The following is a 19,760-nucleotide window of genomic DNA, read 5'->3' as shown; positions in this document are numbered from 1 at the left end:
TTTTTATATAAACTCAGTATTAAATGATTAATAAAGAAATTGAAGTCTGTGATACCTGTGTTACAAACCTAAGGGTCTCGCCGTTTTAAATATTAACTGAATCGTTTATTTAAATGCCATCACTTTAAAACTGTTTGTTTTTTTAGATAAACTTTAATTACGGTATGGCGCAATTTTCAAAAGTAATAGCATAATTTGGTAGGTTTTAAAGTGATGACGACTACGGTATAGAAGTGCTTTTAATTGTCAGGTCAATCGTTGCGCAAGATACCAGAATCACCCTGCTGTTTTTAAAGATATTCAAAATACCTCGAAAATATTCCCCTTCAAAGTTACATAGGTGGTACCTCGTAAGCGAAACCTGTTTTATAACTACGGTGGGTATATAAACAAGTGACATTCATTCAATACATATGTGTACCATTGGTATATACTATGAATAAGATCAACACAATGACCAAGATGAGCTGAATTTATTTTAGACAAATAGAATAGGGGTGAGTACTTGGTGAGGTTGGGGCTTGCTGGGTTAGAAGCTACAATCAACATATAAAGCAAAGTTACATGCATGGCCACTAATCTACCACATTTTATACAAGTCTATTGCACACATTTACAGTTAATACAGCAGGCCTTACTCACTGGCCATTCACAGCAAACTACAAGGATGTATATCATATGTTATGGGAGCGAGCCACTAGGGGGCATGGGAGGTTACGATATTTTGATGGTGCACATTACCAAATTTTGAAAAAAAAATTCGAAATTTGAATTTTGGCACAACGCTTGTTCCAATTAAGGTTTTAAAGTCAGCGAGAATTTCTCCGCTTAGGCGTTGGGCAGTGGTTAGAACGCCCGCGGGTAAACAAAGAACATTTGCGTCTTAGTGACTAAGCGTAAGAAAATCATCTACATTCTACAAGAAAGTGTTCAAAGAGTAAAGAAAGAGATTCCACCTCGCGAAGGTTGGAGCGTATGAGTATTATATGTGCGGGGAATATTGGCAAAATAACTGGGTTAAAACACAGCACCAGGATATAAAGAACTCTATGTACAAAACTACGTGCCACATGGATTATGGTGCTGGGTATTTTGATACGAATTGTGCAAGATTAAAAAGGTGAGAGCCGGGTATATAACACGAAAACACCAGCCTATGGATAAACCATACCATTTACAAATCAACAAGCAAAAAGGGTAAAAACAGAAAACATTATCTGTCTGAAACTACACGATACAAGACTTAAAATCACAGCGAATTAATTATCAAAGCTTATTAAAATCCTACAGTGAACTCTCATATTCAAATGAGATTTTTCCGGAATAAAATAATTCGTTGCCAAAACAATTTAGGAAGTTTAGAAACAGGGGCGATGACAATGGTTGCTATGACATCATAATGGATCCAATGACATCACAAACAAAAACAATGAAGTTTGGGTTAATACTTGGGGGACCAGTGAAGAAGATGACACCAAGTGGCCACAAAAATTATTTATAAAATATCTATGTTTGTGCTGTGCCGGCGTCGTGATATAATTGTTCCGATTGTTTAAGCAGGTTAGGACGCGCATTAACACCCGATCCAAATTCAACAATCGAAAACAAATACATCACGTCACCGATACATGGTACATTGTGGGGACAATGCGTGTTTGTCATGTTACTTATGATAATACAAAGGCTAAAAACAAAGAGATAAAAGGCTGACGATAAAATGGTGAAAGCTACAATTAACCAATACGAGTGCTAGTACAATAAAGGCAGCAACGACATGATCACATCAGCTAAGTCTGATAATAGTAGGGGTAGGTGTACGGCTTGTTGGGGCTAACTGGGTAAGCTGCTGCATAAACACCTGTAAGGAAATAATGATGTTAAAACACTGATGGTGGGAGTTAGACAGTAAGCTAGCCATGCCTCGAAAAATACCCTTTTAAAACATTTTAAATTTCCCTCCTCAAAAAATTAACAAAATATTAAAAATTTTGTTCTAAAATTGTAACAAAAAACTTATATTTAACTTTTACAACAACTAACACCAAAACTTTATCTGTATATAAAGGGAAGACGAGTTATTTTACGAACCGCTTGGTGAGCCTGTAGTGCTGTAAGCTTGCCTTGCATACTGTTGGAAAATGGCTTGTGCTGCCGCTGCTGCAGCTGTTGTGGGGTGATGGGTGGTTCCCCCTGCCCCAAGGTGGGGCTGCACATGGGCGTGGGTCATGGCGGGTGAATGGATGAGGGTGTGGGGGTTAATAGCGAGTTGGGGGTGGTTCCCCTGGGTAAGGAACCCACTGGATGTGAATTGTGGTCGTACCTAAGAAATATAAACAGTTGGTTTATTTTTAAAACAACATTATTGAAAATGGTTTCAGTTTTGAATCGAAAAGTTTATAATGAAGACAATGGTAGCAACAATATATATATGCGCAAATTGATAAGACATATGGCTTATAAACAAGTTACATTTATTCATTCATTAATACTTAATCTAATACGGCAATGCTCTAGCATGGTGGAGCAACGATAGCAGGGCAACGCAATAAAAGTTTTACATTCATTCATAGATTTCATAAACATAAGGTTTGGCAAATGAACAAGTTACATTCATCTATTCATGAGAATAACACACGGTCGTACCGGTCCAAGCAGATGAGTCGCAGGGTTTCCTGGTTTAATGGAGGGCGATGGTTGCATGTAAGTTGGGTAGGACGTTGGTTGAGTGGGAGATATATACGAGGTGTTGCCCGATGTTGATGAGATGCCCAGTCTGTATCTTGATGGGAGGTCACTAGTGTTGCCATTCTGGTAAGGGAGGTGTATGAAGTTACTTTGTGTGTTTTTAATTGGTCAACACTGTGGAATTTTGTTAGGTGTGCATTGGGCGTAATATTGAGGGTGGTTGGGGTAGACATGCCACCCCAACTTTTACAACAAGGGTGACAGCATATGTTTGAACAATCCAGTTCAAGCACAAAGCAGTTTACCCCGCTGTTAATGAAACTTTTAGCAAAATCGAACTTTAAATTTTAATTGTCAGCAAAACATTCATTACAAGAAAACACAGTGGGAGCTTTGAATTATCAGCAAGAATTTCAATTCTGATATTCAGCAGTAATTGGATAAACGTGGATTGTTTTAATGTTTGGTAAACAGCCATTCAATATATAAGTGTTTCTGGTGATAGCAAACTCAAGACAAAATTAACACAATTCATCCATCATCACGATACTATACATTAGCCTGTAGATATAACAACATACACTGATGATAATTTATTCCATATTGACCTACCTGGCTTAAGTTTAGGGGTTGTAGTTGTATCGCAGCCCCATAGCCCCCTCCGATGGCGGGGGCAACTGTAGCCATGGAAGCAGGTACGTTCACCACATTTAATGTGCGTGGACGATCTTGTTTTTGTGGGTATTTGTGCGATTGTGGAAACCCTTGCGGTCGAGCACCGGATACTGTGAGATGGTTACGTCAATTTTAAGTAACTTTTTTAAAATAACAAATAAATAACTATTTCCCAAAAAAATGACAGTTAACAGTGAATTAAAAAGAATTTCAAATAATATTTGTTCGACTTTTCAAAACTGTATTCTAATCTATATGAGTGAGGTCCTACAGTGAGGCACGCCATGGAACCTGGGATTTAGGCCAGCGTTGGCTCATTACCCCAACATTTAAGATCAACCGAGACGAAAAATCAAATTTAAACCAACCAATTACCTTCTGCATCCAAGTCGCGCTTCACTGCACGTTGTCCCTCGGCCACTGATTGGCCGGTATATTTCATCGTCGTAGCGACAGGATTGTACAGTTTATCATCGCGGTTACTTCTATGTTGGGCGGGGTAGTGGGGGGTCTCCCCTACTATCTCCATCACTTGGCTGGGGGGTAACACAGTTAGATCAACCATGGTGGGGAATATATAACTAAGCTAACAGGGATGTTGTATGTACTGCACATATGGGTTATATAACTTAATCTAATGACTTAGTTTAACCAAGTTAATATAGTAGTATGAGTGGTGGGTTAAATCTGGCCCAAACCCAGATGCTAAAAGACCTCACCCATATAGAATAGAATAATAGAGCTAATATTTATGCACATATAAAGTATATATAGTACTGGTTCCAGACATTTGGCAGAGTATGCATCAATGGTAATGTAGCATATTGTTTGTTTGTAACAAACAAATATGTTGTTTCATGTTTGCCACACTGGATAGCAAATTGTTCTGTACCTACAGGCCAATATTTGGTTTGAACTTAAAACAAAACATAAATGAGTAAAATAGTTTTTATAAAAAAGGCAAAGGCTTTAATATTCTACAAGGAATGTACCTTGTTGTAAAGCTTTTCACACCTTTTTCCACCATTGATCTAACTTTGTATAAATTTTTGCCCGCTAGCTAACAGATCGTCTTGTATCAGACTGTCCAATATTTTGTTCTAATTGAAACTCACCCTGGAGTCATATCAAAGTAGGGGGCAGCAGTGGGTCCCATCTTCCGTCTGCTACGGGGGCTATCGGGGTACATGGGGCGTTCAGGGTCCATGGGGCTGTCCCTTACCGTTACGCAACTTAACACGTTGTTTCGTTGCCTGGGGTAAATGGACAAGGGTATTAGATATGCACGCACACATATATATACATCTACATATGAATGGATGCTTTACCAGTCTACCTATACAGTACTCGCTACACTTATAAAAGAACATCAATGATATAAATACATAAAAACAAATGTAAATGCATACAAGAAGGCTTTAACAAAATTAATACTAGTGACACTTAAAAGAAAGTCCTGTTCTTACAGTAACTACATTTATAAATCACATATACAAGCACAAATATAATCATACATGCAATATAATGACATACAAAAACATATATATATATATATATGTACACATATACAAACACACATATACAAACACACATATATATATATAAATACATACAAACATACACAAACTTATACACACAAACACATATAATTATAAATATAATAGAAATCCATACAATGAAGGGCAGATGGCCATCGGTTGTTGTTCATCGTCTTCTGAATCGCTGCTGATGGTGATCACGCTAACCGGGGTGTCAGTGATGAGGATGGGGGGCACGTAGGGTGACCCAAGCATTCCCCTGTGAATGGGAGGGGGTTAGTTGTTGGTGGGAGGGGTTAGTGCTTGGTGGGGTAGATACTTTGTTGAAAGCGGGGACTTATAAAGGAAATTACCAAGGATAGTCCAGATTTTGAAATTATTTTTTATTTTTTTTCTCTTTTTAAGTGTGTTGGTGGAATAGTTACTTTTTTGGAAACAGGGTTTGTATAGAAAATTACCCAAAATAGTCCAGATTTTGGAATTCAAACAAACAATGACTTTTTTTAAAACAATTTTAGGCAACACACAAACACAAATGTGCAATGAAGGTTGTTTATTGTCTTGGTTTCCAAGACACTGATAGATAAACATTGGGTAATATTCCGTTGCTACGGGGCGTAATGTTAATTATCTTTGAATGGTTAATCTGGTAGAAAACGTGGTGTATTTAATTATATTTCACATAATCCATGTGTTTCAGTTACATCACTAGGAATTATATCATAATATTTAAATTTATAATAATATTTATCATTTACCTTCGTTTATTACCAGGTTGACCGGTATAATGACTGAACGCTCCATCTGCTGTGAACCCTTGTTGTCTCCTGTGATGTCATAGATACAATTATGATGTAATAATAATAACAATATTTGAATAAATAAGTTCTACTGCTCCTGCTGCCACCTATAATATAATTTAGAAACTGCTTTTCTGGTTGAAAAATTAAACCAAATGTTTATTTCAACCAAGTTTTGTCTGCCACAGAGCAAGACGCAATCAGGATGTCATCTTACGTTACAACTTTGTCACAACAGCAGTTTCTGAGTTAAAGTGAGAACTGCTAGTAATAAAAGACAGAAGGTGAACATGAATTAGGCTTAGGGAGATCCAGGGTTTGAATTATTTATATGAAGGATATGTTTACATGTAATGTAATGGTGTATATTGTTGGGCAAATGCATATAAAGTTTGTGCCTCTTAACCAGACGATAATTAAACTACGCTGTGTGCAAACCTTAATTTACCATCAATTTTAATCTACATTACCTCAAACATAGATTGGCATAATTAGGTTTTATTCAGTTCCAGGGATTGCGTGAATAAATTGTTTTAACTATAAGTAAGTTTGTATCTTATTAATAAATAACACAAGATAATTCGCTCACATAATTGGATAATCAAGTGGTTTTTGCAAAATTCTTACGGTTGACTTGCATATCTACACTGTATATAAACAGACACCACTATAAATTATACAAAGTTACCACTTACATTAGTATATCAGCTTGCGCGTCGCTTGCTAGTTGTTGTTGGATCCCTGCTGCCGCTGCCGCAAACCCTGGTAGTTGTTGCCATGCTGGAACTAATACTGGTCTTGTATGGAGGGCGTTGCTCTGTGGGAGGGGGGGGGGGGGGTTAGTAAGGTATGGAATTCATATTTTGATGAAGAGACAACGCATAAGTGTTTCAACAAAACAACATATTTGAAAAATTACATTCCTTTAAACAAAGCAAGGATCTGGTGCTATCAAATACCTAACAGACAAAAATCAAATCCAACAAACATTAAGAAATATATATTTCGCCTGAAAAACCTTACAAGACTTACGAGGCCATTTAGGTGAAATATATATCTCATACAATGGTTGGATTTCATTGTTGTCTGTTATGGTTTTGTAGCACCAGATCCTTACTGTATTTCTTTACACAAAATCGTTCAACTATCTGAGCACCAGATCAGGGTCAGATTCGCCGAATTTATTGTAAAAACCTTCGAACAAAGCATTTCCCGAACCATGTTACCTGGGCTAGCAACGGTGTCTGCAGTGTCAGTTGAGCTGCAACAGATTGCGCAACATTCTGCGTGGTTGGGACGAGTGGGTTTCCCGTCCCGTTGAATGGGGGAACTTGGTGGTGGGACCTGTGGGATGTATGATGGGTAAAGGGGTTCCTATTTTTAATGTTTTTATTTTTACACCTTTGAAGGTTATAATGTTATGGTTGGCTTTAGGTAAGAGGGAAAATGCCTTTGTTAGGATAAATTAAAAGAATATATTATGTTGAATTTATTTTACCAAAGCACACCTGGTTTTAATATTAAGTCGTTAAGATTTTGTTGTTTCAGGTTTTACAACTCTGTGTTCGATCGCAAAAGAAAGTATTGTTTTCGAGATAATATGAAAATAGAAAATGTAGAAAAAAAATCTCTAAAAGTAAAGACGAGTTTAAACTTGTACTTTACGCAGATGTTCTGTGCACAACAACCATAGATTGAGCATACTGTGTATAAATATGTTTACAAATATACAGATCAGCAAATGTTCAAATTGTAAATTATTAGTTTTTAAAGATTCAATACAGCTAAAGAATCTAGTGTATCTACATGTGATGTAACCATACATATATAATAACAAGTATCTGTGTGGTATTAGTTACGCTATATCATGTAACCATATGTAGGGCTTACCTGGTAGGACTTGATTGCAACCCATAAGCTGGGCACAGGAACAATGGTTGCTGGAACGCTCCCGGGCGTGCGTACGTGTGTCCGTTCGATCGGGAAGGCTGGGACAAATTGGGAGTTTATAGAATTGTTTAGCTATTGTTAGGAATTATTGGTTTTACCCATTACCTCATTAGGTTTAAGGGTAATCCCCATAATTACTGAACTCACCTGGTTAGCTAGTGGAACCTGCAGCCCCGCACCAATTGTAGTGGAGCCGCCAACACTAGGACACGTGGCACCAAACCCTGGTATGAAAGGTGCGGCAGGTGCCGCGGCTTGTGCCACTGCCACCGCTTGATTCTGCCGTCCAATGATGTCATAAACGTTGTGGTTTCGTCGGCAAACTTCCATCTTTTGCACAGCAGATTTAACTCTGGGGGTGGGAAGGGATATATTAGAAATACTTTACTTGTAAAAGTGTATTCTATAAGGTTACACCACACAGGGGTTCATGTATAGGTACCTAGTTTTTGAAATATTAACATACCCATAAGTTTTAAAAGATAATAGTTTATGTCGGCAAAAGCCTGAACATTTTTTTTCTTGTGCCACATATGAGCTTTTATTTGGGCAATTGACTTCATTGCACCGCCACTATTGAATAAGCTGGTGTTTATTTTAAAACATATTTGTAAGATATTAAATTGTTTATGCATTTATACTTGGTACGCACGGGTGATCTGACTTTCCCGGGTATTCACGCATACCTTGCATACCCGTGTTAGGCGCCTAAGCGTTCATACCCAAGGTTAGCACATAACAACAAGATTTCTATTTTTGCCTCCTGTACCAACTTATTTCTATATATTCAATTGAATGGATAAAGGGTTGGATACCATGGGTTGGGATATAGGTTGAAATAACCCATCACCTCAGCACTTAGTTTTAATATACAGCAACAAACTAACAATGTTGAATGTGAATAAATGTCATGCCTGTTTAAAAATTTGGGTAGCAGGTACTAATACACCTACACCTATATCCATAAATAGCTAAATTACATCAAGACCTGATCTTGATAAACAACAACTCACAACGTTGAATGTGAATAATCAATAAGATGACTCATCGTTACAAAAGGATGATTGAGCGCTTCTCCCGGAGTGATTCGGCATTCCGCGTTCAGTACCAACATTCGTTTTAACAAATCCAGGAATTCCCGTCGATCGGCTTTTTCCGCCATCATGTCCGCGCTATCGTATTGTGGGACATTGACCTGGGGGTGGATTGCAGTTAACAAGTGTGTCTTAACATAATGCCCACAATAATGGTACGTCAAGCCTCAAACCGAGTATCCACTGCCACTGGTCTACAGGCAAGCTTTTAAACCAATGTACAAAGTTGTTGTGAAATAAAATTCGTTATGAAATTGTGGTAGAATTATTACCAACAAAATATTGCAATATTGAATGAAAAACAATAACTTATGCCCAAACATATATTTAGTTTCATGTTTGATCATTTTCTATGAATGACCATCAAATAATCAGTATTGTGCTTGTAATATCATAACCATTGTTTACGCAAAACCTAAACAATAAACATAAAAGGGAGTTGGAAACCACAACAGAGGCATCTTTGACTAGAAGTTGGATATAGTTCGACAAACGTGTTACATAATGTTGGAATTGTGGGATAAATTTAGCTGTTAGACAGATGTTCATTAAAATTATTATTAACAAAACTATTTATTTATAAGTTGGTTATTTATATAACCACTGCTGTTAAATTTACTTTTATAGATATATATTTAAATATAAATTTAGGAGGCAGCTTTAGCATGTGTAAGCGAGGTGATTAGCAAAATTTAACAAAGTTGTTTATTTATAATTGGTTAAACCCGCTGTTGTTATTGTTCCATATTACTTTAAAAATACAATATATTTAAATGACAGCTTTGACAGGTGGGTGGTTAGAGACAAATATAACGACAGATGTCAAGTGTTTGAACCTCTACAAACCTGCGTCATATCATCCAGACAATTGAAGATGTATTTTCTCGCTTCTTTGGATTTAATTCCACTCTCCTGTTCATGTTCTGAAGGTGTTTTAAGTCTCCATAGAGGATACGTGCCGTTATGCCTTATGAAGAACTTGGGTGTTTTGGTTCCATCGTTGCACTGTTGTAGTGATGGGAGACCTTGGGTTTGCGAGATGTACCGGATCTGTGATGAGGATGGTATGTTATTTATAGTAGGGTGGGGAAAGTTGGGACACCTTTAGCTCATAATATCCAAATATCCCGATTGTGTTTTCAACAATCAACAACGGTTAATAAGGTTTTGGTTTTACAATTCATTGGCATTGAGGATATAAAATACTTTGTTGAGTTATTAAGCGCGTGCCTCTTTTATGATGATAATGTCCCACTAAATATCACTAGAAATTAAAATAGGTCTTTTATACTGTTATTCTATTTTTATTCTGACGAGAAGTTGTACCAAGTTACACATGGCGTCAATGTTGCCGACTTTGTCGCTATACAAGTTTGAAAATATTGCTTCATCAAATTAAGCTTATGTTAGTGCAAAACAATTATGAATCTGAAAATTTAAATATTATTTTCATTTGATAAACAACGAAACATAAGATAATTATTATGTGCCTCGTGGATACACAGACCATGCGTCATAAGCGATAACCACATAATTGAAAATATTTAATTTTAAACACAACAATACAGTTATTGCAGTTACATGATAAAGTATATTATTACAAAAACTTGTTTTAAACAATTTGTATTTAAGTATTTATGATAATAACAGATGAATACAAACACTGTTATGAAGTAAAATACCGAACGCAAATACATAAAACATAAGTTACTTCTTTTCAAACATATTCAGCTTACAGCCAACTAGGAAAATAATAAACATTTGCACTGACTTTATTAGTAAAACAGAATAGCTTTAAAAATGCTATTTTGCAAATATTACCGTGCAGCCCTCTATTTAAAATACATTGAGTACTTTCCATGCCAATAAGTAAAACAAATAGAATGTTTCACAATAGTTGAACAGCACAAAGTTTAAGACAAATTGGCATAAGAGACTGAAATAACAACCAAGTATTGAGGGAGAAAGTAACAATTACAAAGCATACCCACGATCTAATTCTTAAGATAATTACGATTTATTTAAGGTAATGAACAGGTTAGACCAACAGGGTTGCCTTATTTGATAGTTATTGCTGTTTTTTTATTGCTGTGGTTTTGGTATTTTTCCTACAGCATCTTAGTAGTAATTACCAAGGGTCTACCAGGCAAAAATTTATTAAAGTTACCGATCTGTTAGCCTTACCTGGTCATATTCCGACGCCCCAGGATACAACGGCCACCCCAAGAATAACTCGGCAACCACGCACCCTAGTGACCACATGTCGATCTTCTCCGAGAAAGGGAGACCAAGGATTATCTCTGGCGCCCTGGTGTGGTGGTAAGTTTAAGGTTTTGTTTTGAAAGTTTTATATAAAGCTGTTAACATTGTGCTAATTGTGGTCTACAACACAGGTCCCATGTCGTGCCTCACTGTAGAACCTCACCCATATAGAATAGAATGTGCATATACAATGTTGGGGTAATGGGCCAACTCTGGTCTAAATCCCAGGTCCCATGGCGTGCCTCACTGTGGGACCTCACCCATATAGAATAGAATGTGTATATACAATGTTGGGGTAATGGGCCAACTCTGGCTTAAATCCCAGGTCCCATGTCATGCCTCACTGTAGGACCTCACCCACATAGAATAGAATGTGCATATACAATGTTGGGGTAATGGGCCAACTCTGGTCTAAATTCCAGGACCCATGGCGTGCCTCACTGTAGGACCTCACCCATATAGAATAGAATGTGCATATACAATGTTGGGGTAATGGACCAACTCTGGTCTAAATCCCAGGTCCCATGGCGTGCCTCACTGTAGGACTTCACCCATATAGAATAGAATGTGTATATACAATGTTGGGGTAATGAGCCAACTCTGGCCTAAATCCCAGGTCCCATGGCGTGCCTCACTTTGGGACCTCACCCATATAGAATAGAATGTGCATATACAATGTTGGCGTAATGGGCCAACTCTGGTCTAAATCCCAGGTCCCATGGCGTGCCTCACTGTAGGACTTCACCCATATAGAATAGAATGTGTATATACAATGTTGGGGTAATGAGCCAACTCTGGCCTAAATCCCAGGTCCCATGTCATGCTTCACTGTAGGACCTCACACTTTCATACAGAATAGAATGCCATCATTTAAAATAATTTCAGGAAAATTTCGAGAGTTTTGTAACTTGTTGTTCACAATACAAGCATAGGAAATAAGATAAACCAATTCATGTTTACTTTAACGTTTAATGTTTTTCATGCCATTTAAATGCCACACAATTCCCAACCAGTTTAACTGTTCATTGGCACTTTAGCTTATACATGAACAATAACATAAGTAGAAGTTGTAAATCTGAACGGTGAAGGATTCACTGAAAAAGATATGTTTCTACAACCCCACAATAAGTTGAACAACACATATGAACAAACCTGTAATATCTTGATTGTAAATAAGTTGAAGGGACTGTCTTAGACACGTGACTTGCCGAACCAAAGTCGATCACTTTAACTCTGTATGGTTGTCGTGTCGGGTCAACCAACATTATATTCTCGGGCTTCAAGTCAGCGTGTATTAAACCAAGTTGTTTCAACTTTAACAAAGCAGTTAGAACCTGTGGAAGGGGTAAATAAACTAACTTTTCATTCTCACATGGTCATTAACAGTCGTTATAAACCATAAGTTCCGTTTCATACACCTCGTGCCCGCTTACAAGTTACCGGTTATATGTCTTGCTCGAGAATACTTACGTTCATATTATATTGGTAGCATGTAGCTTTCAATATATGTTATGTTAGGTGGCCATAGGTTCTATAACGTTAGAAAAACTGCTTCTATTACCTTGCCACATAACTTGTGTGACCAATATAGGATAATTGAAATTTTCTATGGACTTTAATGAACCTTTGAAAATCCACACACTTTTGTAGGAAGGTATTTTTGTGATTTTTTAAGTATTTTTAAGTGAAAAGTTAGCTTGGGCAAAATACATAACATAATTCTCCAATTGTCAACACATTTACACCTATAAAATATGAAGCAGATTTCCCCAGCAACACTCAATAACTCAATTAAAAGGTCACTGAACAATGGTGGTCAGCACATAGATGGTCACCACCCTCGTGATTCAATCCATGGTTTAATTAAAATATCAAGTCCAATGAAACATGTTGTGCAACATTAGGGGAGGGTGGCCACCCATGAGTGCATGGCGCACAATAACATTATGACATCACAACCATGTTTGTGGGCTGAACTGTGACCACTGTTACATCATAGAACAATGGAAACTCAATAAGTTTGCGAAATATGATACAGGGGGGTGAGCGGTACAATCTTGTGAGTACGACGACATAAGTTACAAACATGATATTTATAGAACATCATATAAGAAGCTTGGAAAACTTTACTTGGACTTTTGAATTTAATTCAGCAATTGTTGACCTACATTAGTTTTGTTAAATTGCAGACAAAATGTTTGGAAAAATATAATGCTGGTTAAACAACATTTTCTTTCTGAGAATAATTAGTTTTGGCAAATAAAGATTTCTCATCAAAGCTCAATTTAGTTCCATTGCCCGCAGCTGTGGTTTCTTATTCATTACCAGGCTGTGACAATAAACACGAGGAACATATTATTAACCCCATTACATTAAAGTCTTATTTTAAATTTTCTTAGTCTTAACAAAAGTTTTTTTAACTTTTTTAACAAAGATATCTTTTCTTAACAATTTTAAAAGTTATATATATATATATATTAATCATAAAAATTATATTTTCTTAACAAAATTTAATTTAAACTTCACTTAATACAGTTTCCATAGCTTTCAGGCGCAGCTGTGACAATCATTATTCTTTCACTGGTGGTGCCACTGGACACAGGGGAGATATCTACTATTTATTTTCATTGAGTTAAAGCTGGTTTACCAACAAACAAACTAAACTTAATATTGGCACCAGTTTAATAACACTTGCATGGTATTACGAATCAGGGCTTTAAATAGAAAGATGACAATTAATGTTCCATTGGGAGATCAGACGAAATAAGTTTAATCCTGCCACCCACACAGTGATACAGCCGAATGCGTTTAATTAATGATTGTTTTACTAAAAAAATCATTAAAAAAATTAATCATCTGAATATAAAGATTGATATAGTAGGTTGGGGAAGACGGGACACCACACAATATCCAAATATCCTGATCGTGTTTTAAACAATTAACAACGGTCCATATGTGAGTTGTGAGGATACGATTTTATAATTCTTTAAATGTTCTTTGTTTACTACCAACTGGGATGAGAAAATAGAATAAAATGGTGTCCCATCTTTCCCACTCTACTATATTTAGTTTGAAAATATATAATTCTCAATAAATCAAGATTTCGTTAATTTTCCACTAAGAGTTATAATGTACCTGCTGCATGATGGGACGAATATACTTGAGTTTCAACGGGCAGAACTTGTTTTGTTTAAGGAAGTCGTAAAGATTTTGTTCCAACATCTCAAACACGAGACACGTGTGGTTCTTATGCTGGAAACACTCGTAAGCACGGACGAAGTTGTACTCGTCGGCATTTTCAGTGGATAGTCGGTTCAGTATCCCAACCTGGAGGTTAAGGTTAAGTTAATATGGGTCACAGTAAATGATAATCATACTACGGGGGACAGTAGTACAACGAGGAGTTTAGAGGGGGATTCAACTGAAAGTCTATTTAAAACATTTCCACAAACTTTCAACGGCTCAACTGGTATTAAAAAAGTGTATTTCAGATTTCAGAACAGTTGTTTTAATACCTTTGTGTTTTAGAATTCAGGCACACACCATTCTCAATTCGAAGCAAAACTGACAGCAATAAGCCTGTGAGGTCTATATAAACTAAATCAAGTATAAAATAATGACGCAGGTTGTGTAAGAAACCTGGCATATGTTTCATTAATGTAACTTCATTGTTTGGAAATAAATTGCTTTGAATTCCCCATTTATCATTATCAACACAAAGAGTTTATTGATTAAACAATATGAAGTCACCCATGTTCCTGCTACTATCAATAAAATCAATTATGTTTTTAAATGAAGTAGTTTAATTTTAGATCACACTGAATCATTGGATGGGCCTTTACATTATATGCCATATGAGAAAGTGACACAAACAAAAAGTGTTGGATTCTGTAGCTTACATTATTTGACAGTTTCATAGTTTTTAAAAGATCTAAATTTTTAATTACTAAATAAATGCCTTTTTGTGCAAAAATATGTTAAAATTCATATATATATATATATACCATTTAACAGTAATTACCTTACCATGCAATGGATAATAGTAAGACACCTAATCTTAACAGGTAAGCTGGGAAAAGCCCGTGCTACATAAATATACATTACCTTATAATTAACTATTTGCGTAACATTTTCTAACAACTGATATTCTACCAAAAAATTAAACACAGATTTTTTAACCGAAATTTGGATGTCGTATTTCATGGCCGACGGTCGGTTGGTTCAAATAGTCGTAAATTTACTTCAACGACAAACAACTGCCCCCTTTTTACACATCTACCAATTATTTAATCCAAACCAGGACTTCTCACCTCAATCTGTCCCTGCCTTGCATAAGAAGGATGATTCTTCAAGATTTTAATCGCAACAATTTCATTCGTTCCATGTTTCCAACACTTAACAACTTGCCCAAAAGTTCCACGGCCAAGAAACTCTAAAACTTCATATTCACTGGATATCGAACGCAGGACCTGAGGAAAGTACAACGAATGTAATTAAATATGTGAAAATAATGCAGTGTATTTGTGGAGTCCTGTAATTGGCCAAACCTGCCATAAGCCCCATATCCTTACCCATATAGAACAGTTTCAGTTAGCAAACTGGGCTTTAATTGTGTTAAATAATCCAAATTTGTAATTCAGCAAATAGGGTATTGATATGTTTTAATAGATATGTGCAAACAACACATTGTAAGTATAGCATGTATATACCCTTCTATATCAGCATGTTATCAATAGTTAGATTAGTATTAAGTTGTTTTTCACCTCATGTTACCAACATTACATCAACCCTTTTATGACTAATGTCAGCCTATCTTGGTGGTTGGGAGGTTTATAAAGGTGCTTACACAACTGGCTAAGCATACCTGGTTTAAACTAAGTTACTGGGAGGGAAAACTTACATGACTAATAACGTAATATCAGGGGACTACAAGCTAATTTGGTCAATTTTCTTATGTATTAAAATATCCAATAAAAGTCAGAAGGCTTTTATGTAATGTTAAATATTGTGTAAAAATTGGTATTTTTTAAAATGAACAAAAGGGTTGTCGGATCTTAATAGAATTTTAAACACAAAATAATAGAGTGGTAATGTTCCATCATAATATATTTGTCTGTGAAATAGTGTTGGTCCATTATACACTTCTGCCTATATGTTGACACAGTAAACATAGACGTCAAAATAAACTGTTTGGTGTTTTAAAACACCATCTGCTTGCCGTTAATGTAAATTGTCTTATCAAGTATTTATGAAAGCATTTATGTCATAAACCACTTGCACCTAACTGTTGTTTCATATTACATGTATAACATAATGCGGTTCTGTAATGCATGAGGTGTGTAATATATAAACACACATGCATGCATACATAACAGTAACTATTTAACTGAAGAAGTGATATTTATAAACACACCAACACAACGACAACGCAGTATGCTTATATACAGCATTTTACAAGCGTGACATTAACATGCAAAACAATATTTATAATATACATGGGTGAGGTCGTACAATAAGGCAAACACGGGATTCCTTTCTCCAATGAACAATAATAGCGTAATGACGTAACGAAAACCCTTACATAATTATAAACTTTAGCGCTAAATCAAACACTTTTTAATTAAACACCGAAAAACTTCCTTATAAATAGATCTCTATTTCAAAATATAAAGTGACATGACACAACTCTAAATTTACTCTGACATTTTTACAAATATTGCCATAAATTTAGCAATTTACAAATTAAAAAGTAAAGTCTGCAGAACCATAATACAATGGTCATTCTGCCAACTTTTGGTCCTATTTGAATTTCTCCCAATAAGTTTAACTTGATTTTAAATAGCAATCTATTACTAATGTTCTCCCTCTGTTGCTACCAGGAACAACCTAATCTATTTTCCAAGAACCGATCTCGTGGTTAAACCCATTACGAGACCTTACAAAAAGGCGGACAAAACTACAAATCTAAGGTTTCTATCAAAGCAACAATTCTTGCAAAATAAATTATGTCTCTTAACAATAACTTTATTATGGTTGTTGAACAAATATTCTTAAATGTGAATTAAAGTTGTTAAACCGTGAGGTTTAAAAAGTAGGTGACAAGTTTTTTTCCAAATTTCTCTACAATTTAGTAGGACACTAATAAAACAAAGTAACACTCACAAACACAGGGAAGGCAGGGATAGTTCAATGTACATTTTGTAAAACAAAATTGGTGCTAGTCTTTGCTGATTAATGCAGTGTAGACAATTTTAGGGTTGGCCTGACCACCCTGCCACCCCAGGTTTGGCGCCTATGTCCACGCATAATGTTTAAAGTTACAGATAAACCAATGTTACCTCGTGATGAACAAGTTTGTAATCTCCCTCGCTGCCACAGGAGGAACTTTGCTGGCCGGAGGTTGTTGCCTTCTGTTGTTGTTGTTGTGGTTGGTGGTGTCGGTTGCTCTTACGTGGTGTGGGAAGTTGGAAGCCATGGTGTAGCCTTGTGTGGCTGGGTTGGGTGGTGTTGGGGTGGTGGGGGTTCATGTGGCTGTGTGGGACTAAACCAGTGAAGGTGGCTCCTGGTGAAAAGTATTTTGGTGCTGCTTGTATAATTTGTTAATCTTTTCAGAAAACATATCCAAGATTCAAAATGCCAGTTGTTAAAAACAAGATACGGGGAAATAATTTGAACTTTCTTATGTTATGATACAAGTTAACTAAAAAATCTATTTTACAAACTATTGTCTGTTTTTTCATGGTTTGTGACTGCTTTTAGAGACAATTAGCACCAGTGGCCTTCTGCTCCATCAACGAAATAACCTACATTTGTTTTAAACATATTCACCCCTGCTTTTTTATTTACCACTTAACAGCGATCGCCCCTAAAGGAAACAAGTCCATAAGCAGAGGTCTTGGCCCCACACAGGGCTTACACTACTGGTTAGGATCCAAAGGTTAAAACTATCAAACTAACTGACCTGCTGCAGCAGTTGGCTGTAGATAGAATGTTGGATCATCTATATGCATGCTAGGTTGGTGGGTTGGGAACAAGTGAAGTCCAACCAAATTCTCCCCTGAAGTAACTATGGTCCCTGAATCGCGCAATGTAACCCCAAGTTTTCTTTTAATTCCTTTTCTAGCAGAGCGTTTTCGATCAGTAAATAGGTCCAAAGGAGATAAGGTTAACAGTTTCTGCTTAGAATGAGCGCACAGATCGTCAGTTGATTCATATTCGATCGTCGTAACTTTGGTTGCTTTGTTTACCCTCTCGCAATCGAAGATCATGCCACAAACCTACAGGAAGGAACATGAAATTGGTTGGCTAATGTTTAGAGCTAGACATCCGTGTTATAACGAATATATTTGTTGACTAATGTTGTTCTAAGCTGGGTTTACAGATATATAATTCAAAAAAAAGCCAAAAGCATTTTAGGCTTCATTATAGTAAACAGTTATTATTATTTGTTGACTATTTAAACGGGGTTCACAGATATCAGTACAACAAAAGTAATGGGGGTTTATTATAGTGAACAGTTAATAAAACGAGATAGACAAAGCCTAAACAAAAACAAGAGATTGGTTGTTTACTTAAGTTAAAGTCCTCTGTTGGTTCGAGCAACAAAACAGTAACAAAGAATTTAAAAATTTTAAAGAGCATGGCAGCAAGGATATGCACCAAACTTGGGATGATGGGTAATCTTGGAAATTACAGCAGTCGCCTATATATATGTATATATAGAGAGAGACAATGTCACATGGTCACATCAAATCAAGTAACAAGTTTCAGATGATTTTACATCCTAACTAACTAACCCTGCCTTTCCTGCTGCATTTTAACAAACTTGGTGGATAATAGGAACCTTTACATACGGTGATCTATTTTATGGGTTCAATATAGAACAAACAAAAATCTAAAAGGTATTTGATGAGGCGTATTTGAATCTTACCAACATTAATATTAAATGGGTTTCATTCCTAATGTAAATCTAAATGTGGCTTTGGCAAGATTTAACAAAGCCTGGCTTGTCTATACAAGTCTAAAACATGTCTGTTGTTTCACTTTATGGAATGCCTGAAAAGTCTGAAAACTATATGCAGTAAAACCATGTAACTGACACTGTACAACTGACAGAACTAATATGATCAGACCATTATAAAAGACTAACATATTCCGTGTCATTTGATTTTCAAATTATATACAGCCATAATTTGTACATAAAACATGAAATAATGGTCTTACAGGATACCTTCTTTCTGCTTTTAAAATTATCCAATAATGTCAGATTACCAATAGTGAATATGGAGATTACACTTTTTTCTGACTTCACATACACAGCCTACAAGCTTGTGTAGGTCTATTATACAACATAATATATAAGAGGTATTTTTAAAGATATTCATAAAAACTGACATGCCAGGCTATCATAATACATACACACAACAAAATATATACGCCTTAACACGTATAGCCAGTTTATAACATACAAATCACTCGTATATTGACGTATTACAATATGACGATGCGAAAACACTAACATACGCATAAATGTACAACGAAAACTCTCACAAAGTAAATAAAAACCTAATATTTCGTACTAAAACTCACCTTTTCATTTCCTACTGCCGTTTTATTTTAATAACACTAACGTTTGGCCTCGCAGAAATCGGCCTCTAATCTTCTAACTACTTGACGCGAACCTTTGTTAAAATTTCAGCGCCATCTTACACAAGCCAGGATATGACGTAACGTTGCTGTCACGTGATCTTGTTACC

General features: G+C 36.1%; 1 protein-coding gene across 1 annotated transcript; it reads right to left on the bottom strand.

The window, feature by feature from the left end:
* Nucleotides 1-454: 454 nt before the first annotated feature.
* On the bottom strand, nucleotides 455-19,748 carry LOC149727524 (uncharacterized). Its single transcript, XM_089887586.1, has 21 exons — nucleotides 19,594-19,748; nucleotides 17,966-18,281; nucleotides 17,343-17,566; nucleotides 15,315-15,473; nucleotides 14,140-14,331; nucleotides 12,157-12,338; nucleotides 10,927-11,050; nucleotides 9,589-9,792; nucleotides 8,662-8,843; nucleotides 7,796-8,000; nucleotides 7,589-7,686; nucleotides 6,925-7,042; nucleotides 6,394-6,515; nucleotides 5,657-5,725; nucleotides 5,035-5,157; nucleotides 4,476-4,613; nucleotides 3,736-3,896; nucleotides 3,298-3,470; nucleotides 2,644-2,808; nucleotides 2,089-2,320; nucleotides 455-1,858 (listed from the first exon to the last, which is right to left on the bottom strand). The coding sequence occupies exons 2-21, from the start codon at nucleotides 18,270-18,272 to the stop codon at nucleotides 1,788-1,790; spliced, it is 3,249 nt and encodes a 1,082-aa protein (XP_089743712.1). The 5' UTR covers nucleotides 18,273-18,281; nucleotides 19,594-19,748; the 3' UTR covers nucleotides 455-1,787.
* Between the last annotated feature and the right edge of the window lie 12 nt (nucleotides 19,749-19,760).

Source organism: Ciona robusta, chromosome 11, assembly GCF_009617815.1.
Source record: "Ciona robusta chromosome 11, ASM961781v2".
NCBI classification, from domain to species: domain Eukaryota; kingdom Metazoa; phylum Chordata; class Ascidiacea; order Phlebobranchia; family Cionidae; genus Ciona; species Ciona robusta.
Note: the sequence above shows the minus strand (reverse complement) of the source record. Positions and strands in the feature narration are given on the sequence as shown.